This window comes from Mytilus galloprovincialis, chromosome 6 (genome assembly GCF_965363235.1).
Source record: "Mytilus galloprovincialis chromosome 6, xbMytGall1.hap1.1, whole genome shotgun sequence".
In the NCBI taxonomy this organism is placed as follows: domain Eukaryota; kingdom Metazoa; phylum Mollusca; class Bivalvia; order Mytilida; family Mytilidae; genus Mytilus; species Mytilus galloprovincialis.
The window spans coordinates 25,766,425-25,789,776 of record NC_134843.1 but is presented as its reverse complement, the minus strand read 5'-3'; the positions used below and the strand labels follow the sequence as shown (position 1 = coordinate 25,789,776).

The 23,352-nt window shown below is 30.8% G+C and overlaps 2 protein-coding genes across 2 annotated transcripts in view; both read left to right on the top strand.

Annotated features, from left to right (window-relative positions):
• LOC143079255 (dipeptidyl peptidase 9-like) overlaps positions 1-20,366 on the top strand; it is a 71,298-nt gene extending 50,932 nt beyond the window's left edge. Inside the window, exons 10-21 of the mRNA XM_076254491.1 lie at positions 10,054-10,108; positions 10,578-10,648; positions 11,371-11,441; positions 12,600-12,681; positions 13,022-13,151; positions 13,531-13,708; positions 16,710-16,821; positions 17,648-17,750; positions 18,153-18,206; positions 18,444-18,582; positions 19,254-19,365; positions 20,026-20,366. Coding sequence (XP_076110606.1) covers positions 10,054-10,108; positions 10,578-10,648; positions 11,371-11,441; positions 12,600-12,681; positions 13,022-13,151; positions 13,531-13,708; positions 16,710-16,821; positions 17,648-17,750; positions 18,153-18,206; positions 18,444-18,582; positions 19,254-19,365; positions 20,026-20,118 — 1,200 coding nt within the window. The 3' untranslated portion in view covers positions 20,119-20,366. The remainder of the gene's footprint in view (positions 1-10,053; positions 10,109-10,577; positions 10,649-11,370; positions 11,442-12,599; positions 12,682-13,021; positions 13,152-13,530; positions 13,709-16,709; positions 16,822-17,647; positions 17,751-18,152; positions 18,207-18,443; positions 18,583-19,253; positions 19,366-20,025) is intronic.
• LOC143079254 (uncharacterized) lies at positions 130-8,363 on the top strand. The gene is made up of 4 exons (XM_076254489.1): positions 130-1,992; positions 3,020-3,217; positions 4,528-4,689; positions 6,919-8,363. The coding sequence occupies exons 1-4, from the start codon at positions 241-243 to the stop codon at positions 7,501-7,503; spliced, it is 2,697 nt and encodes an 898-aa protein (XP_076110604.1). The 5' UTR covers positions 130-240; the 3' UTR covers positions 7,504-8,363.
• Positions 20,367-23,352: the final 2,986 nt, after the last annotated feature.

Below are 23,352 nucleotides of genomic sequence, written 5' to 3'. Positions count from 1 at the left end.
TCAACCCCCCACCCCCAAACTATTTGAAATAAGTTTTTTATCTTACATTGATATTTTGATGTCGTCCCTAAGAATCCATTGTTTTATCAGTCATGAATTAGAACAGTAGTCAGCAAAATTATTTATTCATGATATTGTTATTGATTTGGGAAAAAATCTCAAAAAATCTATTTTAGTAACAATTTCAATTTATATTTCAGTGAGGTTGTGCCGTCACCAGCAGGCATATTCTACTCTATCATGTCATCAGACAGCAAGAGACATTGTTGCATGTGCAACACCTGCAATGGGAAATTTGTGAACATAAAGACCTTTCGTTTACACTGCAAGAATGCACATGATGAACATATAAACAATTTGGCAGATGTGCAGAACTTCTCTGATGTAGACCACCTTTACAATTTGCAGAAAAGCCAGGATAAAGATGTTTATCAGACACCACTTTTTGATGGATCTTCAAGAACAGTATTTGACGCAATAGCAGAACATATGCTAATTTTTTCAACGAACAATGGCATGTCAAAAGCAGCTCTTACAGAGTGTTTACAGCATGAGAAACATATCCTTCCACAGCCTAACCTTCTTCCAGCAACCTATAAAGAAGCACTTAATATCATCAAGCCACTTCTGATGCCAATTATACAGTACAAATGCTGCATTAATGACTGCAAATGCTTCCCAATAAATGATGATGTCCGCAATTGCTCAGTGTGTAACGAACTGCTACATTACAAAGACAGTAATAGGTGTAGGAAAACTTACAACTACATGCCTGTTGTTCCTAGGATCAACCGTTGGTACGGTACAAAAAATCTTGCAAAACTTATACATGCAGATAAGGTGAAAATAAATGGCCAACTTAATGACTATACTGATGGTAAAATATTCATAGATCAGATGAAACATGGTATTTTTAAAGATTCTGATGTATCTAGCTGTGTACCACTAGCTTTGTTCACAGATGGAGTTAATCCAAATAAAAACACTGCAGCCTTAAAATCGATGTGGCCTATCATTCTTACTTGGATAACTCTTCCACAGGATATCCGCTATGTCTTAGGTCCAATGATGTTATTGGGAATCGTACCAGGTCATGGACGTAAAGAACCAAAATCTCTTGACCCCTACATATCGATTCTAGTTGATGAACTACTTGTGAACATGGAATCAAAGATGTATGACTCCCATAAAGAGGCACCTGTTACTGTGAAGATAGCTTTGCTGCAGTACTTATGTGACATCCCTGCGTTTTCCAAGCTGCTGCATTTATCAGGCCAAGCTGCATTGAGATCCTGTGTGTTTTGTAAAGAAGATGGTGTCCGAAGCAACACACTGAACAAGACTTTACATGTATGTAATAGGCAATTTTTAACAGCAGATTCACCACTACGACTTGATAGTAAATCATTTGCCATAAAGAGTGCAGTAAACAGTACCAGACCTGAGTCTTTCACTAATGAGGAAGAAATGGCAGCAAGACGGGAGTTTGACCAAAAACCAAACAAAAATCAAAAGACAAATTTTCAAAAGCAAACTGGTGTAAAGGGTATCCATCCACTTACTTCACTACCATATTTTGATAGACTTAAACAGATGCAGACTGATGGCATGCACACTATCTCTGATGTCATCAGCAACATCCTAGACTTAATAAGTGGCAAGACAGACACCATTAAAGTTCGTAACTGTGAGAAACAATACCAACGATTTGAAGAGACATGGCCAAATATGAAGAGAAAGGCACCAGATGCACCTTGTGTCAATCCATCAAAGCAGCGCAAGAAAACTCAACTGCCAAAACCCAAATCTACTCCCACTAGTCTTGAAGAATCACCTACAATACCAGAGGCACCATGGTCACTTTCCAAATTAAAAATTAAGGTTGCAGACAAAAGAGCTGGTTCAATAGAATACCCAAAAGGTTTTGACTACACTCCAGCTGATCACTTCACCCGACAATGGACTCTGAGAACCATGCATGGAAAGCAACAAGTAAGTAATTTCTTAAATTGTTATGTTTTAGAGGCATGTAACCTGTGGGATATTTTCAGGGTTTTTAAATTTTTGAAGCAAATTCATAATACTTTATACTCTTTCGTCCCTCTTTTATAATAATATTTTAAAAATATTTGTAATAATTTTTTTTTCAAAATCACCAAAATCATTAAAATTCAAATCAAATATTGGTCCAAGATTAAATTACATAATTTTATGCCAGAATCACAGGTGAAGAGTTATCAATCTGAAAATTATTTTGAGTTTATCCAAATATTGCCATTGAAGCTAGACAAATCCTGGTGTTTTTCAATATATTCATTGATATTTGAAAAGTCGTTTTTTTTAATCTCTCAGTCTCAAACATGTTAAATTATTTTTTTTTGAAATTTCTTGATCACATTAGAATTGTGTAACGTACCTTTGTAGTAAATTTACCCTTTTTGTTGTTAAAATCTGAGAATCTGGCTTCTTAGAAATTTAAAGTCACAGTGAGCTAGGATATATATATGTATTTTGAGATAAGATCCTTTACATATATATCTAATTGTTTATAAATGGACCTGTATTGAGTCCATGATAATCTCTGCAACCTCATGTTTATTAGTTTAAGATAAAAAAAAAACAAAAACAAAAACACCAGTGTTATTATTTTCAAATCAATATTGATTCAAAGCTCCATAGTTGTTTGATTAACAAAATCTTTTTTTTTTATTATCTATTATATAAGTAGATACTGTCAATTAATTTGGTTAAAGATATGTAATAAGTTTCTGAAAAGTAAAAAAAAAGATTTGACATAAGTTTAACTAAGAGAACCATTCACACTTACATATCATCAGAACTTTGATCAGGAACAATTTAAAAAACTATAACAATGAGCCATAATAATTACATGGGGCAAGTTAGAAATGTTTTTACAAATAAATCAAATGAATCATGGTAAGGATGGGTTTGTAGAGTAGAACATTAATAAATAGAATTTAAATATCAATGCATTCTGAATTTTTAAATTCTGTTTTAGTTTGTGACCTACAATGTAGCTGCCTGGTGTTTGAGAGGACTACTTGGACATCAACAGGAACAAACCCTTTTCCAACTGTTTACTGTGCTTAGTCGACTGGTTAAACCAACCTTCATGAAAGATGAAATACCATCATTGATAGCAGACACTCATCTTGCTGTGGCATTGCTTGAAAGGGATTTTCCACTCACTTTACAGGTAAAATAGGGTTACAGATCTGTACTTTAAAATATATAAAAAAAGATGTGGTATGATTGCCAATGAGACAACTCTCCACAAGAGACCAAATGACACAGAAATTTACAACTAAGGCCTTCAGCAATAAGCAAAACCCATACCGCATAGTCAGCTATAAAAGGACACTACAGTGTAAATGACGAATTCAATTGAGAAAACTAATGGTCTAATTTATGTACAAAATATGAATAGAATAAATTTGTAACACATCAACAAACAACAACTACTCAATTACAGGCTGCTGACTTGAGAAGGTACATACATACAGAATGTGGCAGGGTGAAACAGTGGGACAGTAGTGTTACAGTACAACATATTAAATAACTATAAAAATCTGTTTGAAATGGCTTAACTCATCAGATGGATACCATATGGGTACAAATTGAAATATACATCTTACAAATAAACACAGATTAGACGTGGCTGGGTACATATACATTTATATATATAATAATAATGACTTGGCAACCAAGGAGGACAGCCAATTTTATTGAAAATAGAACATGGTGGGAAAAATGAAAAGTATCTTTGTGATGAAGATGGCCTTTGGTGGGAGGATTTAACAGAGTTGTTTAGCTTTAGATATTAACTTATTTTTGCTTATAATATGATTTATACCAAACATCTGAAACCTGTTACCGCAGAAAGTGTTTTTATTTATAAATTTGTGACATAAAATAACTTCTTATAGCTGACTATGTGGTATATGGGCTTTGCTCATTGTGGAAGGCTGTACATTTACCTATAATTGTTAATGTCTGTGTCATTTTCGTCTTTTGTGGATAGTTGTCTCATTGGCAATCATACCACATATTCTTTTTTTTTTTATATATTTTATGGGTTTGTTTATTAAACAAAATGATTTATCATGTTTATATGAAAATTATGTTCACAAAATGTATTGAAGTGGCCAGATAAGAATTGTGACCTTTGCTGATTAGGGCCTTATCGTAGGACTTCTAGTGTATGAGTCATATGATGCAATAAATGCAGGATCCCCCTTTTAATTAATTCAATTTAGTATAATTAACTCGTTCGCAGTTCCTGTTCTCTCTATAATTGCAGTAAATAATCAACATGTGTGTTTTGTATATGCATTGACCTCTTTGGCATATGAAAACTTTACTTCTGGTGATACTAATTAGTTTCCAAATAACTTGAAAGATTGGAATAAATGTCAGCCTAACAGGTTCTAACTTTATTTTAAGAATCACTTTACACTTACAACAAATAATAATTATAATGTGTAGAAATTGTTTCTTGATTTGCAGAACTTGACCACCCACTTACTTCATCACATTCCTGAAGGCTATAATGATTTTGGGCCATTGTACGACAGATGGTTGTATCCATTAGAAAGAGCCAATAGTTGGATTACAAGACAGATCGTGCAACATGGTCATGAGGAGTCAACAGTTATGCAAACATATCGTGTAAGTTTTAAATTTATTTTTGTCAACAAGTGCTAAAAAACAATTTGATCATTAAAAAATTGCGGTATAAAGAAAAAAAAAAAAAATTATCGGCACAATATTTTGTCTTATAATGGGAATATAAATTTTCTGTTTTCTTATCATCTAAAATCTTTGAAAATTGTCTTTGATAAAATTTTATATTCACTGCAGCAAGAATCACAAGAGGTTCCGCGTCCATGTTACTAAATATTTGATCAAGATAGTTGAATTATAAAGGAGTAGGTCCGGTAAGGACTCATTTTGGCCTCAAATTTCAGTTTCATCTGACAAAAGATTTTGACCACTTTTTAAACATTTAAGGTGGTATGGGAGTCTAAAATAGAAATGATAGAATTTGTTCATACTTTGCCAAAACGTAGTATCTATTGATATATGTTGAAAAATATAATAAAAATGATAGGTCACCGCGCATTTTCTCAAGCTACAGGATGTGACAAAATGACACATTTTGTATGGATTATACAGGAAAAAACACCATTTTGTGATTAAAAAATAAACAAAATGATAGAATTGTTAAAAAAGGAAAAGATAGCTTTCAGACAATGCTCGGAGAATATCAAAAGAAAAGATAGGGTCACTGTACGTTTTTTTCAGCTAAAATACAAAATAGGAAAATTCCATGTAGAATCCTTTAGAAAATGCATTGTTTCAGAGCTATACCTCCCCTTAAAATGCCAGTTTAAAAAAAAAACAAAAAAACAAACAATATTAATCAATATTTTCAAAAATGTTAATATTTATAAGTTATATTCTTATAAATTGGTTCTTTTTAATGAAAATTCATATTAAATATCTGCATTCCTGCATCAAATTTTGCTAATTTGTTAGAAAATCTGGACCTTTGGTTCTCTGTTTTTAACAATCCAAGATGGAGGAAGACACCCATACTACCTTAAGTGTCTATTTCACTTGATTCAATTAGTAAATGTGAAAGATTTTTACTGATTTAGTAATTAAAATTGATCCGATTCAAGCTCAAATATGCAAAATTTCTCAAATATGCCAAAAAAGGTCACTTTTCAGATCGTTTTTGTCGAAATTGAAAGTGGCCGCATCCTTGTTCATCCACAACCTCTATATATGTTATGTATTATCATAAAATACAACTTACATTTCAATATTAGGGATGAACATGAATGCGGCCACTTTCGATTTAAAAGGGAAACCGTCAAAAACTAAAATGATAGAATTTTGAAGTTTTCAGTAATTTAGCATGACTTAATGGTGCCACAACATGATATATGTCAATTGTATTGTCAAAAACAGCCAATTTTTATGTAGCAGAAGCATTCAACTGTCCAATAAATAACTTAAAGTTTACATTTTAACAATTTTGTAAAACTGTTATATTTTGGGGCCAAAAAGGGGTCTTACCGGACCTACTCCTTTTTAAGCCCAAGCCTAGGTGGGACCTTTAAAATTCATACTTTTAACTATTGAGATTGGATAAATTTGATAATCCACAAGTAACTATGTAGAAATCTGTTTCTTTATATGAAAAGAATAATTTTCATTAACACCTGTTTGTATATTTTGATTTATTCATGTAGGTCAATCCTGTTTGGTATGCAGTTGCCTTAGCATTGACACATCTCATTTCCATTTTCCACTGCCCCCTCAGTCAAGGTTTATTGACTTTGAAAATTTGACTAAGTTAACATGTATTTGATTGGGATTAGGTCAGTTCAATGGGAACCATTAGTTGTAGGCCAATGTAAATTGGTATTCAATTGCATAAGCATTTGTACATCTAATTTCCAGGGAGAATATTTGTCTATGCCCCCTCAGTCATTGTCTAACAACTTGTAAACTCTTGCTAAGTTTAAATTTATAAGTTTCTGATTAGATCAGTATAGAGGAACTACTTATGTGAAGTCAATGATAATTAGTAAGCAATCATTTCAATGGAGATTATATTTGCCCCTCCCCCCCCTTTTTCCCACCTCTTCATGGTTCAGTTGTATTCGCATTGGCACATCTCATTAACATGGAGATTCTTTAGCCATGTACCTCAGTCATAGTTCGTCGACTTTGAATATTTGCATAACTTATGTAAAAGTATTGCTATTTTAGTTTCGACATTTGCATAATGGTAATCAAAATTAAAAAAAGGCGAGACATATCTCATTGATAATAGTTTATTTAAAGATGTCCTGCATTTTATTATTAATTTTCTTTTTCTTTCAGATTTATGATTGGAGTGTGTTTAATTTATTAAGCGGTACAGTTAAACAAGAAACAACTGATAGGCAGACATCCCTTCGACGAATTGTCAAGAAGATATGCAATTCAGAAGAAGACTTGCTAAAAACCAACAAACATTCAAGTAAGACAATGCTTCCAACTGATCACATCAAAATAATCAAGGAAAAGTATTGCAAAATATTCAGCAATTCTGACATTGAAATGTGCGACATTGATCCAGTTGTAGAATCAATACAAACAACAACAAGATACGACAAAACCAAAAGAAAGGACATTTTCTTTGCCACAGAGTCCCATCAAATTTCAGCAAGATCATGTGATTTTATAATTCATACAAGAGATCCTTCAAAGGTTTTTGGCAAAATAAAAAAATTGTACCGACATTCATTTAGGAACAATGTGTACACCTGGGTACTGCTGGATCGTTTTCCATTAGCAGAACAATGTGGACTATTTTGGTTTTCAGAAAACAAGACTTTAATGACAAATCTTTGCCTGTTGAGTGACATAAGCGATCCACTTGTTTCTGCTGTCGAAGAGGACAATCGTTGGTTTTTGAATGTATGATTAAATTAGTGATAACATCTATCGTACATAAGGATCACCACACATAAGAATTTTAGGATGTGTCTGTGCCTAATATGCAGGATACCTTTGTGTTTTTAAAACTTCCTAAATAAAATAAATACATTTTTCATGGACTGTATAAAGTGTACACTTGCTTTCACAGGCATGACAGTGTAGGATATCTGTAGTTTTAAATTTTCCTAAATTAATGAATAATTTTGATGGGAACAACTTTAAATTGATATAAGCCTCTTGATGTATACATTAACAGTTTAAAATTTATTCAGATATTTCTAAATGAAATGAATAACTTTTTGTGGCAATCAAAATGTATGCCTGTACCTTGTGCTGGGTACTTTTGCTGTTTCAAATTTTCTTAATTTAAATACTTCATTTTTATAATTGAATAAGATATATCTGTCTCTTGTGTGGGGTACTTTTTGATATTATTTTTTCCTGATCATATAAACTACCGGTATATGTAAATAACAAAAGATAATAAAAACACCTTCTCAACACTTTATTTTTTAAGGGGAAATTGCATGAATCTCTATGTATGAAATAAGACCATTTGTTTTTCTGAGAGCTATTTAATAATAATAACAAATATCTTTGTTATGCCTTATTGATATTGATTATTAATAAAAGAATAGTGTGTATTTCTATTTAAATGCATGACTTAGCAGAAGTTGAAGTGAATTAATTTATTTAATAAAATTCCATTTTGAAATTAATAGAATTTGAAGAATTTGTGGAAACTATTCATATCCTGGATTTGCTTTGTGCTGTATTTTAACTGTTTTAACTTTTAACACAAATTTTGTTTAGTTTAAAGAGTAAATGTGTGTATATCTGTTTTATTATCTGTTTTATTATATATATAGTTTTAAGTTTTGTGTTATATATTTTATATCACTATTTATAATATTGAGTTTGTGCTGGAAATAAATTATTTGATCTATATATATACATCTCTTATTTTACACATCTAGAAATTAAATTGAAAAAAAGACGTCTTTGTTGAATTACATCAATAACTCGTCATCTTATTATCACCAAGTTCATCTTGAACATTCATTTAAAATGATATCAGCATCTGCAATATTTGGCAGTTTATTTGTCATTTCAAAAAGAAAAAAAATCTAACACACACATGTGGAGCAGGATCTGCTTTAACAGTTCACCTGAGATCACCCCCAGTTTTTGGTGGGGTTAATGTTGCTTATAAAAAAGAAGATGTGGTATGATTGTCAATGAGACAACTATCCATAAAAGGCCAAAATGACACAGACATTAACAACTATAGGTCACTGTACGGCCTTCAACAATGAGCAGAGCCCATACCGCATAATTAGTTATAACAGGCCCCTATAAGACAATGTAAAACAATTCAAACGAGAAAACTAATGGCCTTACTTATGTTACACAAACACAAACAACAACCACTGATTATGCAGGCTAGCACTTAGTCTTTAGTTTTCATGTTATGTTTTCTGTATCATTCTTTGTCTGTTTGTCATTTTATTTTTAGCTATGGTGTTGTCAGTTTATTTTTAATCTATGTGTTTGACTATTTCTCTGGTATCTTTCGTCCCTTTTTTACAATTATAATCAACAGAAGGAATAAAAATATATAATTTAATCACTGCATGATTTCATGGGTCAGGAATTTTATAACAGTCGATTACTGACACGTGTTATCAAACAAAATCTTTTTTTATCTGGATATATCAAATTACTCAAAACCTAACATAGTGTTTTCATCCAAAAATTAAGATATGGTATTTTTTTTTAAACCTGTTGTATGATGATTAGTTTTTATACCCACAACTATTTTGCATCACTTTCTATTGCAGTATTTTTTAAGATATCTTTGGTGGTGTTTGGATACACCCATTTATCTTTTGTCAAAGTTCATTTAGGTAACAAATTCAAATTATCATTCAAATAATTATGAAATTAAGTCTTAATCAGTTACATTTCAATATTCCAAGACATGAATGTAATTACATGTAGATTTATTTTGTTAAATTATTGTTGCAATGCTAGCCAGGGGAAGTAACTCTTATTCAAATCTGTTACTACACAAAGTAGATTTCTTCTAATAATTTTTTTGGTTAGAAAATTTGGTCGAGACAAGTCAAGAATAGGTTAAGACCAGTCGAGACTTGGTCGATACCAGTCGAGACTTGGTCGATACCAGTCGAGACTCAATTTAAAGGTCGAGACTGATTAAGCATTAGTCGAGACTGGTCGAGCATTGGTCGAGACTGGTCGAGCATTGGTCGAGACAGGTCGAGCATTGGTCGAGACAGGTCGAGCATTGGTCGAGACTGGTCGAGCACTGTCGAGACAAGTCGAGACTGGTTGAGAAAAGGTCGAGACCAATTCAGATTTTTCAAGTAAAGTCGAGACTGAAGTCGAGTACAAATCAGTACAGTTAAGTACTGTCGAGACCAGGTCGAGCCAGGTCGAGTAAAATGTGTGCTCGATTTTACTGGTCGAGCACAAAAACTGGTCAATTCAGACTCTGAGGAGTTTGTAGTGGTAACATCAAAGCTGAAAAACTGTGATAATTACAAAAGTGCTTTAGATTTGATAGAAGGTAAGTTGAAAGTTATTCTATAAATTTTTTGAAAGACATGGTTAAAGTTAGAAAATGAAATCTAAAATTTGATTTAATTTTGATAATAAATTTTCTGTTGCAACATCTGCCACATTTAATATTTAACAGTGGTCAGAGGATTCAATACTGTGTACTTATTCAATTTTTCTTGAATTAAAGAAAAATTGTATTTTCATGGATAATAGATTTCTTTTTTTGTCCTCATATACATGATATAAGTAAGCATATACAAATTTTGAATTCTTCAAATATTTAATTTCGTGTTTAGCTATACTTACAAAATCTATGAATATTGATATCATAAGGGCAAGTTTTTAATTTCTTTTATTTTTCATAACATAACACAAAAAAGTATTTGAAAACAACCCATATATGAGAATTGGAAGTGCTATATAGGGTTCTATGTATATTTTAATGAAACAGTTCTTAAGACATAGACTATTTTCAGATGTTTTAGAACCTGATATAATAGAGGAAACCCCCTTAACAAGTGGTGATTGGGAGGTTATAAATAAACAGGTATTGTTACTTTATTATGCAGTTACATGGTTAGAGGTGGCATGAGTGAATTAATGAAATGAAAATAAGAGGTCATAAACAAGCCATGGGTTTCAATTTTCAGTATCCTGCAAAATTAAAATTACAAGGAGATAACCTACATGACCTATGCTAAAATACAAGACTCATACCATTTTTTTCTTTCGAATTATTGTTTTTCAAGACAAATATCAATACTTGAAGAGAATAACATTTTGATCAATAGTATGAATAGATAGAGTTATTGGGTAAATGAGAAAAAAAATAGCAACCAAAAACATGTGGGAAACAAAAAGCACATGTGAAAGTCACCATGGAAAATTTCAACATAAACTCTAAATTCAATGAATGGACAGACCACAAAAGAGAGAGTCACAATAATTACCAGGGCCTTACTTGCAAGAATTGCATATTAATTTGTAGCAGGATTTCCATGGTTTTAAAATTTATATGCCTGATTTGAGAAATAGGAGTTAGTTCATGGTTTTGGAATGAAATGACAGTATCATGAACTGTCTATTGACATGAGAGAAATTTTGAAACATATTCTATGCATTGATAACATGACACCTCCAGAAAAAAGTCTACACTTTGTTCAATTTTATTGCACATATATTAAATTATTTTTTTACATTCTGAATATCAACTTAAATTATGTTTAACATGAAAATGATTATTTTATAAAATGTTTCTTTTCTTATTAGATCTGGGTTGACACAGACAAGAAAGTCGTATATTTTATTGGTTTGAAAGATTCTGTATTAGAAACACATTTGTAAGCTCTTTGAACATGTTGAATGTATGAATAATTATTTAATTGAGGTTCTAAGTTGTTATTTAATTGTTGAATGTTTTGACGTATGAAATAACAAACTGAGATACTTGTAATTGATACATTAAACTGTTACAGTACTACCTGAAATAAAAAAAAATTATGACTTTGGAAGGAAAAAATGGGAACAAATATAATTTAATTTACAAGATACTCATGGTAAACAACAGCATTATTTTATCATTTTATACATGTTTATGGTATGCAGTGTAACTGATTATGAGGAGGGGCAATAGGGGGTCCGTTAACATGTTAACAACACCTTGATTTTAGCAAAAACAGTTAACAAAAAGTGCAAAAATGCTGATAACAGTTAACAAAGTGGGTTAAAAACAGTTAACAGCTTTAATTTATCTCAAATAACAGTTAACAACATCTTGAAAAGGGCCAAAACAGGTTAACATAAGAAGTATTGCCCCCTCCCTCGATTATAGATTATCAATAATCAATAAACACATGTTGAAAGAAAATTATGTCACAAGTCTTGATTGTTTAAATATAGTTTTCAACATGACCCCTAACAATTGAAAATATAAATTTCAATTTGCTAAAATGTTGTTTTGTGGAATATAAGAAACAGAACCAAATCCTTAATACTAATTGTTCACAACATCTCATGACTTAAATACCCACTATATTTCACAACATCTCATGACTTAAATACCCACTATATTTCACAACATCTCATGACTTAAATACCCACTATATTTCACAACATCTCATGACTTAAATACCCACTATATTTCACAATTAAACATCAATTGATAAGTTGTATTATTTGTGTGTAATGTACATGTTGGATATCAGGACTTGAGGTCATAAAATTCTGAGCATAATTCTATAACTCAAGACTCGGAAAAAAACAACCAAAATACTGGATTTGAAGTTGCAGCACAGTACTGATAGTGATTAATGAAAAGAGTTTAATGAATGAGAGCCCTGTTATGACAGGTACAAATGCCTCATCTTCATCTGTTGAGAAAAACACTTAACTATAAACATTTCAATTGTACATAAAACCTCTTGATGCAAGCTCATTTTGGGCATATTAATAATGTCATTACAGATGTAATGCACTGTATATTAATTATATCATTACAGATATAGTGTATCATATGACAATCCAAAGAATGTGGTTCGGTTGACTGAAGAAGGATTTTCTCATAATATAACCATAAGTTCGGTAAGTTTGGAATGTCAAAATGTAAACTCTTATTTTCATATATATACAAGACAGTTTCTGCATGGATGTGCTTTTATTTTTAATTATGATTATGACATAAAGGAAATGTTGGATGAAAATGAATAAGATGACTGTCATGAGAGCATTCCAAATACACAAAAAAGGCATTCGACCTTGCAAAGGCTTGTAACAAAGCATAACAAAATAAGGATATATGATATACAGATCTTTTTCTTCTGTTTATATGTTGCAAATCTCAATTTCTAAAAAAAATAGTCTGATTATTGTAATGAATATTAAGGTTTAAAAACAAAGTGATTTTTTTTCCAAATAATTTTAGGATTGTAGCTTTTTTGTGACAGTTTATAGTTCTATACAACAAACATCAATGAGTAAGATCTTCCGACTCTGTCATGGAAGACGAGGAATTGTTTACACAGAAACACTGGGCACTCTGATGTTATCCACAGGTACATGTAATAACATTAACACTTCTTGAAAACATTGTCATTGTTTGTGTTTGCACCAAGGTTAAACAACTCTGGAACTTATCATAATGTGACCTTTATTATAATGAGACCTGTTGATCCAGAACTCTGGAGAAAAAAAACCAGTAGTAATTCTGAAGATCTTAGATTTTACTTAACATTTGATCCATTGAATGTTCAACCTTTATGGAAACAAACTGGTTAAAACTTAACTCCAATTTTATACTGCAACAAGCCAACTATTTTTGGAATTTTGTTGGTGTTTGATAGATGTATAAATTTTATTAGTAAGGAAACTACATGTAATAAAGTTAATTCAATGGACAAGTGAGTGTATATTATTTATATTTTCAATCTACAGCATGTCCTGAGTATCAGGCACCAAAGTTGTTCAATTTTGACAGTACATGTGGATACAAGTTGCATGGCCTATATTATGAACCTTATGGTTGTGAACCTGGAGAAAAAAGGCCTACTGTAGTCATGGTGTATGGTGGGCCACAAGTTCAACAAGTTACAAATGCTTTTAAAGGAGTTAGGTATGTTCATTATGAAAAGTAAGGATAAGTGGCTTGATTGCCAATGAGACAACTGTCCATCAATATGTTCAAATGAAGAGGATTTAAGCAATTAAAGGCAACCATACTGGTTCAACAGTGAGAAAAAACCCTACTGTATAGTCTGTATTAAAAAGCTCAACATGAAACTATGAAATAATGCAAATTAAAAAACTTAATTGTCTAATTTTTTAGCTCACCTGGCCTGAAGGGCCAAGTGAGCTTTTATCATCACTTGGCGTCCGGTGTCTGGCGTCGTCCGTCGTTGTCCTGCGTTAACTTTTACAAAAATCTTCTCCTCTGAAACTACTTGGCCAAATTAAACCAAACTTGGCCACAATCATCATTGGGGTATCTTGTTTAAAAAATGTGTCCGGTGACCCGGCCAACCAACCAAGATGGCCGCCACGGCTAAAAATAGAACATAGGGGTAAAATGCAGTTTTTGGCTTATAACTCAAAAACCAAAGCATTTAGAGCAAATCTGACAGTGGTAAAATTGTTTATCAGGTAAACATCTATCTGCCCTGAAATTTTCAGATGAATCAGACAACCTGTTGTTGGGTTGCTGCCCCTAAATCGGTAATTTTAAGGAAATTTTGTTTATTTTGGTTATTATCTTGAATATTATTATAGATAGAGATAAACTGTAAACAGCAATAATGTTCAGCAAAGTAAGATTTACAAATAAGTCAAAATGACCGAAATGTTCAATTGACCCCCTAAGGAGTTATTGTCCTTTATAGTCAATTTTTAACAATTTTCATAAAATTTGTAAATTTTTACTAACATTTTCCACTGAAACTACTTGGCCAAGTACATTATAGATAGAGATAGTTGTAAGCAGCAAGAATGTTCAGTAAAGTAAGATGTACAAACACATCACCACCACCAAAACACAGTTTTGTCAAGAATCCATCTGCTCCTTTGTTTAATATTCACATAGACCAAGGTGAGCGACACAGACACAAGCCTGTAGTTGTTAGTAAAAGTGAAGATCACAGGAATAAATTGAACAGAAATGTTAGTCAAAGAAAACACTCTCATTACTTTTTATAGGTTCAGACTTACAAATTTCATTAAATTTTCTGACCTTTTAATATATATTCTTTCAGTTGAGTAATAGCTTTCAAATGTATTTTCACATTAGGAAGTGTTAAATTTCATCTGTAATGCAAATATAGAGTAAATACATGATAAAAAACAGATGCTCCGTAGGGCGCAGCTTTATACGACCGAAGAGGTCGCATCCTGAACAGTTGGGGCAAGTATGGACTCTACATTCGAGCTTGATATAGCTCTGAATTTGGATTGTGATTAAATAGTTGACACAGCATAGGTTTCTGACACAGAATGAATGTGGTCTAATAAACTTTACAATTTTTTCTTTGCTTTTGAGCAATACATTATGCTGTTGAATATTAATCGCCTGAAAAAACAAATATTTGAAGAAATTTTCTTTTTAATTTCTGAAATCTGAAATGAGAATAATTGTAACCCCACCCCCCCTTTATTTTTCATTCACCTACCCCTTTCCCTTATTTCAAAAATAATCTCAATTCAAATTTCTAATGGAGTTTGCAACAATAAGTACTCATTCAAATTCATCATAAAATATTAAAAAATATAAAATGACATACAGTCATGGTTAAAATTAATATTAATTAATTGTTACTTCTAAAAATAAATTTACAGGTAATGATCTCAAGACAATAATAATTTTCTAGAAACAGTTTTAAAAATTTCATACTAGAACTAGCAAACAAATAGTAAAGAGTACCAACAGAAAGAAACAAAGCTAAAGGAATTGTCCATTAACCAGGAAACCCTTGTTTCCCCCGTTTTTGCCCCTAACTCTTAAACAGATTGAGTCATAACTCCACAACTCCAATCCTAACCATCCTTTTGTGGTGTGGAAACTTGTGATACCATTTCAGGCAAAATTTATTCCTAAACCAAAGGGACCACTTATTCCTAAACCAAAGGGACCATAACCCCCAAATAAATCCAAACCTTCCTTTTTGTGGTTTCAAACTTTGTGTTTTAATTTCAAAGATTTATATATACTTATACTGATTAATTGGCAAATTACCAATTATGCTAAAATTATTGGCAAATTTCCAATTATACTTAAGTTATTGGCAAATTTCCAATGAAGTTTATTATACTGAAGTTATTGGCAAATTTCCAATGGAGTTTATTAATACTGAAGTTATATATATTGGCTAATTTCAAATACACATATTTAAAAGTAGTGTGACGTAGTTCAAATATTACTTTTGGATTACCTCCCTTACACTGCTTTCAAATTGTCTTTACTGTTCTTCAACAAAAAAACACACTTTTTTCCCCCTCTTTTGCCCTTAATTCATTAATGGTTTGAGCCATAACTCCCACCCTTAAGTCAATCATAACCATCCCTTAGTAGTAAGTTATCTTGTTGTATAATTTCAGAAAGATTCATACACTTTTACACAAGTTATTGTCTTGAAACTACAAAAATGCTTGTTTTTGGCCCCTTTTTGGCCATTTATTCCTTGACTGTTTGCCCCATAACCCTTATAATAAATCCAAACCTTCTTCTTATAATATTAAACATTTGGGTACAATTTCAGAGCAATTGAAATACTTATACACAACTTATTGTCCTCAAACTAGATAAATGCTTGTTTTGTGCCCCTAATTCCTAAACCATAGGGACCATAACCCCCAAAATCAATCCCAAGCTTCCTTTTGTGGTTTAAAATATTGTGTTAAAATTTTATACATTTCTATTTACTTATACTAAAGTTACTATCCGGAAACCATCCGTCTTCGGACGAAGCTGACGACGACGAACAACCAGAAAAATTATCTTTGTAATTGTTTTTAGATTATTATGTATGAGGATATTGTGAGTATAAATGTATATTTGAAATATTTTATAAATATTCAATTAATTTGTGAAATTAAAGAATATGTTTTTTTCTTTAAATGTACACTAGGTTTTTGCGACACCATACTTTAGCAACTCATGGCTACACAGTTGTAGTTATAGATGGACGTGGGTCCTGTCATAGAGGACTAAAATATGAAAGCTACATAAAACATAAACTTGTAAGTACATTCTTTAAACAATATATTTATCATTCTAAGATTATGTATTTTTTTTTTTTTCTTTGTAATATTATGCTTTTTTAGATTAAAAACAATAACAGAATTAATCTTTCTACATTTCTCATAATTGTTTTTAATGATAGAATTGCACATGACTACTTCACGTTTGGTTGTTTGTTGGTAAGTAAAGATAAATGTAGAGGTGTCTTTAGATATGTTCAGGAAAGGAATTGTTTACATCAAGATAAAAAAAAAATTGGCCATGTCAGAAAGCTAATTTTTAGAGTTTTATGGTAAATAAAGGCAAAAGTCAGAATTTTAACAATGAAAACTTGGGAGTATTTGAAAATTCGTATTTCATATAGTTACCATACAGAATGTATTTAACAAATTTTTGCTAAAGATGGTAATGAAAAAGGAAAAGAAAAGATTTGAAAGTAGTTTTGGTGGAAAGTGTATGATCTTTTGGCAATCTAATTATAAGAATTTTTACACTTTTTATACAAAAAAAAGAAAGTAACTATAAGAAATTATTAAAAATAATCGAGAAAAATTTTGTTTCTTTGACCAAATTTTATGACTTATATTTACAGAGATGAGAGCTGAAAAAAAGTAATGAATAACTTGAAAAATGGGGTATTTTTTTTCAAAATAGCAATGGCCTACCTTCTCAATGATGATTAAGAAATGTTAACAAAAATTCTAAATTAAATTGATACAATTCAGAACATATTGAAATGTGTTATGCCAATTACATAATTCATTGTACAGATTTAAAGACACCAGTATATGATATACATGTACATGGTAGATATTTTATTTTTAGGGAACAGTAGAATTAGACGATCAGATTGAAGGCTTGCGGTACCTAGCATCCATTGTAGATTTCATAGATTTAGACAGAGTAGCTATTCATGGATGGTCTTATGGTTGGTGTTTTCAAGTTTAAAATTGATAAGTTTTCAAATAACATTTTCAGATTCTGTACATGTGCATTATTTGTAAATTAACATTATTAGGAAATAAAAAAAATGGTAAAATATAAAAAAAAATTTAATAGGAAAACCTCATTTTATCGAGTATTTCAAATGACTGTTCAATTTGACCTCATACTGTTGAAAAATTATTTATGTCATGCATTCAAAATTATAACCAAAAAGTTTTACTTCTTAGGAATAAGATTTAAACTGTACTATTGACAGTCTACTCTATATATATATATAGTAAGAGATTTAAACCCAAAGAAAATCTCAAATAAACAAGCTTATTTGTTTTGAAATTTATAATATCAGTAGTATGGCGTTGAATTAATTTATTTTTATTTTTTGTAGGTGGATATCTATCTTTACTTGGTTTAGCCAAACACCCAAATGTATTTAAAGTAGGTATACTTTCTATTAACTTTCAACTAATTTATATCATAGTATCAGTGTTTTATATGTTTACTATCAAATACTTACAATGATTTTCTTATTATTATTTATGACTCTATTTGCAAAATTCATGAATAAAATTTGTAAATTTTGTATTTTGTATTTTTTAAGTTTTCACCGAAAATGAAAATAATGTTATAGCAGCAGATAGATATATGATTTAATAACATTTTTGTGTGTTTTAGGTAGCAATAGCAGGTGCACCAGTGGTCAGCTGGAATCTTTATGACACAGGATATACAGAAAGATATATGAACATTCCTGAACAAGAAGATGAGAATTATAGAGATAGTTCTATTTTAACTTATGTTGACAGATTCCCTGACATGTAAGCTTGCATAGTAAAATTGGAATTTAAGATCAAATATTTGTCAACTATTATAAATAAGTAACAAATTAATAAATTGATAATACTATTCCAAGTAGAGAGAAGTTATTTAATATTCCCAGTGGTTTAATTAGCATGGTCACGTCAACTAAGGTTGCAGAAACTAAGTTATGTTTTTGTTTTCACTGAAGACATTCCTTCAGAGGATTCTGTACATTACATTACATATACACCTTGAGCAAAACTAAGATAACAAACTAAACCCCATCTTAACTATAGACAGTGTGATCTTCAAAACCTACCTTGAATAGATATAGGAAGATGTGGTATGAGTGCCAATGAGACAACTCTCCATCCAAGAAATAATTTATATAAAGTAAACCATTATACGTCAAGGTACAGCCTTCAACATGGAGCCTTGGCTCACACCAAACAGCAAGCTATAAAGGACCCAATAAAATACTAGTGTAAAACAATTGAAACGGGGAAACCAATGGTTTAATCTATATAAACATGAGAAAAGAGAAACGTGTATTGAACACTTCTTTGTATGGACCCCTTTGAACTTGATGTATAATAATTAATCAATGCATAAGTTGAATTAAAATGTAACTGTTTACTCATTTGTTCATATTCTTTATAAAATTTCATTCATGTACCTTTTTTTCCAGAGAAAACCGACTTTTGATAATCCATGGGTTGATAGATGAGAATGTCCATTTTCACCATACAAGTACACTTGTTAATGCATTGATAAAGGCTTGTAAACCTTACCAACTACAGGTTAGTTATACATTTGTAGCTTATTTGGACCTTTGATAGTATGTGAATTATTGGTATCAACTTGGTAAAAACTTTCAAATTCTGTCCCTTTTACCACTATAAATATTAGACCAAACGTTTATGCTCTTAATCATCACTGTTGGTTACTTAAAATATTGAAGCAAATGAAATAGAGATGGTCGAATATTTGTAAATCAATACATATTGAAGAAATAGATAGACAACAATGTACAGACAGTTAGAATCTCTTCATACTTGGGACAGGCACATAAGACAGGCACATAACCATATAACAATGTTACAGAATTAAACCATTTCAGTTTTTATCCCTGTCTACAATAAAAAGAGGGAAATGATTATGGTTTTGTTCTGTGTGTCTATTCGACTGACCTGTTTCAGGACTTAAAACTTAGGATACATGTACAAAATGAGGTAAACTTATCAATTTAGGGTTTTGACCTAGATTTTGTGCTTTACTCGACATGGAAATGTGAAAATGTGACCAGGGTATTACATATGCCATATAGACACATATTCTTATATTTTTTAATTTTATATCTTTTGAAGGAAAGCTGGAAATTTAAATGTTAGATAATCATGATAAATATACATTTAACATAATACATTTTATTATTTTTTCTTTTGTTTTTCTTCACACAGATATATCCCAATGAAAGACACGGAATACGGAACCATGAAGCGAGTGAACATTACAAAACCATGATTCTCAGCTTCCTTCAAAATAATCTGTAACTATCCATAATTGGTCATCAGTACTGAATCTCAGTTGATTTATTGTAGAGGCAATCATTTTATTGCAAAAGTTGATTCAATCGCAAAATTCTAATCCAAAGCCAAAAACTCATAAATTCATATTCTTTGTTGATGAAATCAACATGGACAATTTAGAAAAGAACATTGTAGGTATCTGATATAACCAGATTATTTTTCATCAATGCTAGTCTAATGAAATAGGTAAAAATTGGTGAAATAGGCGTCAAAGATATCTTGCTAATACTGCTTGATGATATATAGCCATATAAATTCATATCCTTTCATTTAATGGGAAAATTCCCTGCTTTTTTTTTTAAGAGAAATGAATTTTAAATCTCTTATACCTTATGATTTTTTAATGACCATTTCCAATTGATTGATAAAAGTTTTAACAAAAGATTTTACTATTTATTTTTCATTTTTTGAGGGGGAATTATGCTTAGTATACATAAAGACTTCATTAGCAAATTATTAGAAATAATAGAGAAAATTGTAGGTAAAATTGAGAACACTATTTGGTTTCTATGATTTCAATACAGTTGTATCCAATCAATGAAATGAGAATAATTCCTCATAGAATTATTTGGTACTCAAAAAATATTACAAAAGCAGTTGTTTAAAAATAGGGAACTGTAAAAACAGACAGAACATGCAAATTTGAATATAAACAGTTCCAAGAAGATTTTAATTGCAGTATATATCTGTTAATGATATTTCAATGAAATAGCTCAATGTCATTATCCTAGCCTCGAAATATCCATGTTCAAATAAAAAAAGTTAAATATGATTTTGACTGTCCCTCTGGTATCTTTCCTCCCTCTTTTACAAAATTAGCTTTTCAAGTAATGATAAACAGAATGAACATGTAGAATTCAATCTGATTACACCTTTTTTATTTTATTACTTTATATCATACAATTAAAATTTTGAGGTTTGGGAAATTTTCTGCAATTTTTATGCAAATTTTTTTTTGAAGTAATTCATTACCACTTAAAGATGTATTCCATTATGAAAATATAATGATAACCATAAAAGTAACTTATAACCATCTTCTGTTTGATGTTATATTTTGTTGCTTAAATTAATTTGCTATGTTATGCTACAGACAGTTTATACCTTCAATGGATCACATTGCCAGATGTATGGTAATAAGATAATCAACACATAACTTGTTAAAATAAATGTCTATCATTATAGAGCAATCAGTCATTTAATAAATAAAACTTATAATTTGAATAACTGTGGATTCATTATTAATCGTTGGATACCAATTTTCATGGCTTTCGTGAGTACAGACGAACCACGAAATTAAATGTTCAATGAATAACAATTTCTTAATAGGCTTGTATGCAGACTTCAGCAAATCCACGAAATCAAATATCCCCGAATATGCAAGTTTTCCATAATCCACGAAAATTAGTACCAACAAAAATAAATGAATTCACAGTAGACTCCTTCTAAAATATATATGTACTGTTTTAAGTATGGAAATATTACTATCAGTGCATAATTGGTTTATAATAGATTTTATTATAGCAAACTTTGTCTCCAGGTAAAAAAAGGTCAATACCAATAACCTATTTTAATCGTCAGTCATTTGTTTCAAGAGATGGTTAATTCATTGCATTTAAGGGGTACCTCTGGGTTATTAATGGAGAAAATTCTTATTATTTTATTTTGACCTAATTATACCTCCTTAATAGACTGCTTATTGTTTATAACTTGGCATTATGTAGGTATATACTGTGAACTATTACTGTGATATTTGTTGATATACTTGCATGAATTGTCATTTATTTTAATGAATGATGTTTTAATAAAATTGTTATCTGGTGGTTTTTCTTAACTCTTTGTTTGTATATCATTAGTCTGATATTTTCACTTTCTAATTCAGTTTGTGAAAAAAACAATACAACTACTGTGGATTCAATTTTATTTGTGGATACCAATTATGATGGGTATACCCTTAGGTGAACCATAAAATTAAAATTTGCAATTAATGACAAATTTCTTTTAGGCTTGTTTGCTTACTTCGGCAAAACCACGAAATTAAATATCCATGAACATTCAAGTTTTCCTTAATGCACGAAATTTAGAACCCATGAAAATAAGTGAATCCACAGTAATAGATCTAACAACTGTGATTTCATAAGAGTGAAATATACTCCTAGGATCCTGCTATCTCTACAGTGAGGCCAAGGTCTCCTCAATTTGAATGAAACAGATCTTTGTGTCCATGATTTGCCTACAAGAATCTGACACCTCTCGGTTCTTCTTTCCCTTTTATAGACCTTTTCAGAAACGTCTTATTGATTGCTTCTGATACTCTCCTTCAAAAATGTAATCATAAATTTCATTGGCTGATGTATTAATTACCAGATAATATATTATAATACTGTGAAAGTACTTTAATTCGTGGGTATCAATTTTCGTGGTTTAAGCAATATTTACATGTTCGTGGGTTTTTAAATTCGTGGATTTTAGTTTTCTAAAATAAAAAAAAATTGAAAAATTAAAGCCTTTAGAAACGAATGTTACAAATCGTCTGGATTGAAGGAAATTGCAAAGAAAACAGTGACCGTGTAAATCGTAGTGATAACACTAATCAACCCATGATAACATGGATAAAGTGATCAACAGATTAAAGACCATCAAAGGAGTTCATTAGGCAATAAACATGTCACCTAAAGAAAACAGTTACATAAACAAATGCTATAAAGGTATCTTGAATTGTAAAATATTTCTTATCAAAATCAAGCCCAGCATGAAATTATTATTTCCCGTATGTATGAGAACTATGAGGATATAAAATGAACACTTTATCATACTAGTATATCAATACCGGAAATCTGACTGTCATCGAACAAATATATTTTTTATGAGAATTAAAAGATAAAAAAATGTACAGTTTAGGTTATTAAATCTTTAATGGGTTTAATCCTGCATGCAGTTGTAGTTCTGTGACTGCTATTAAAGTATTCTCAGACATGGCGTTATTCAATATATTCTCTAGACCATATCAGTAGTCAAACCTACCGATGGGGATCTTTCCATGTCTTGATTTGGACAATGATTGTTTTATTTCGTTGGACACTTAAATTCGTGGATGAAGTCATCCACGAAAACCACGAAAATTAGTACCCCACGAATAAAAGTACTTTCACAGTATATTAAGACTGCTTTAAGCCAAAATTTACTTGTCTGAGTTTGCAT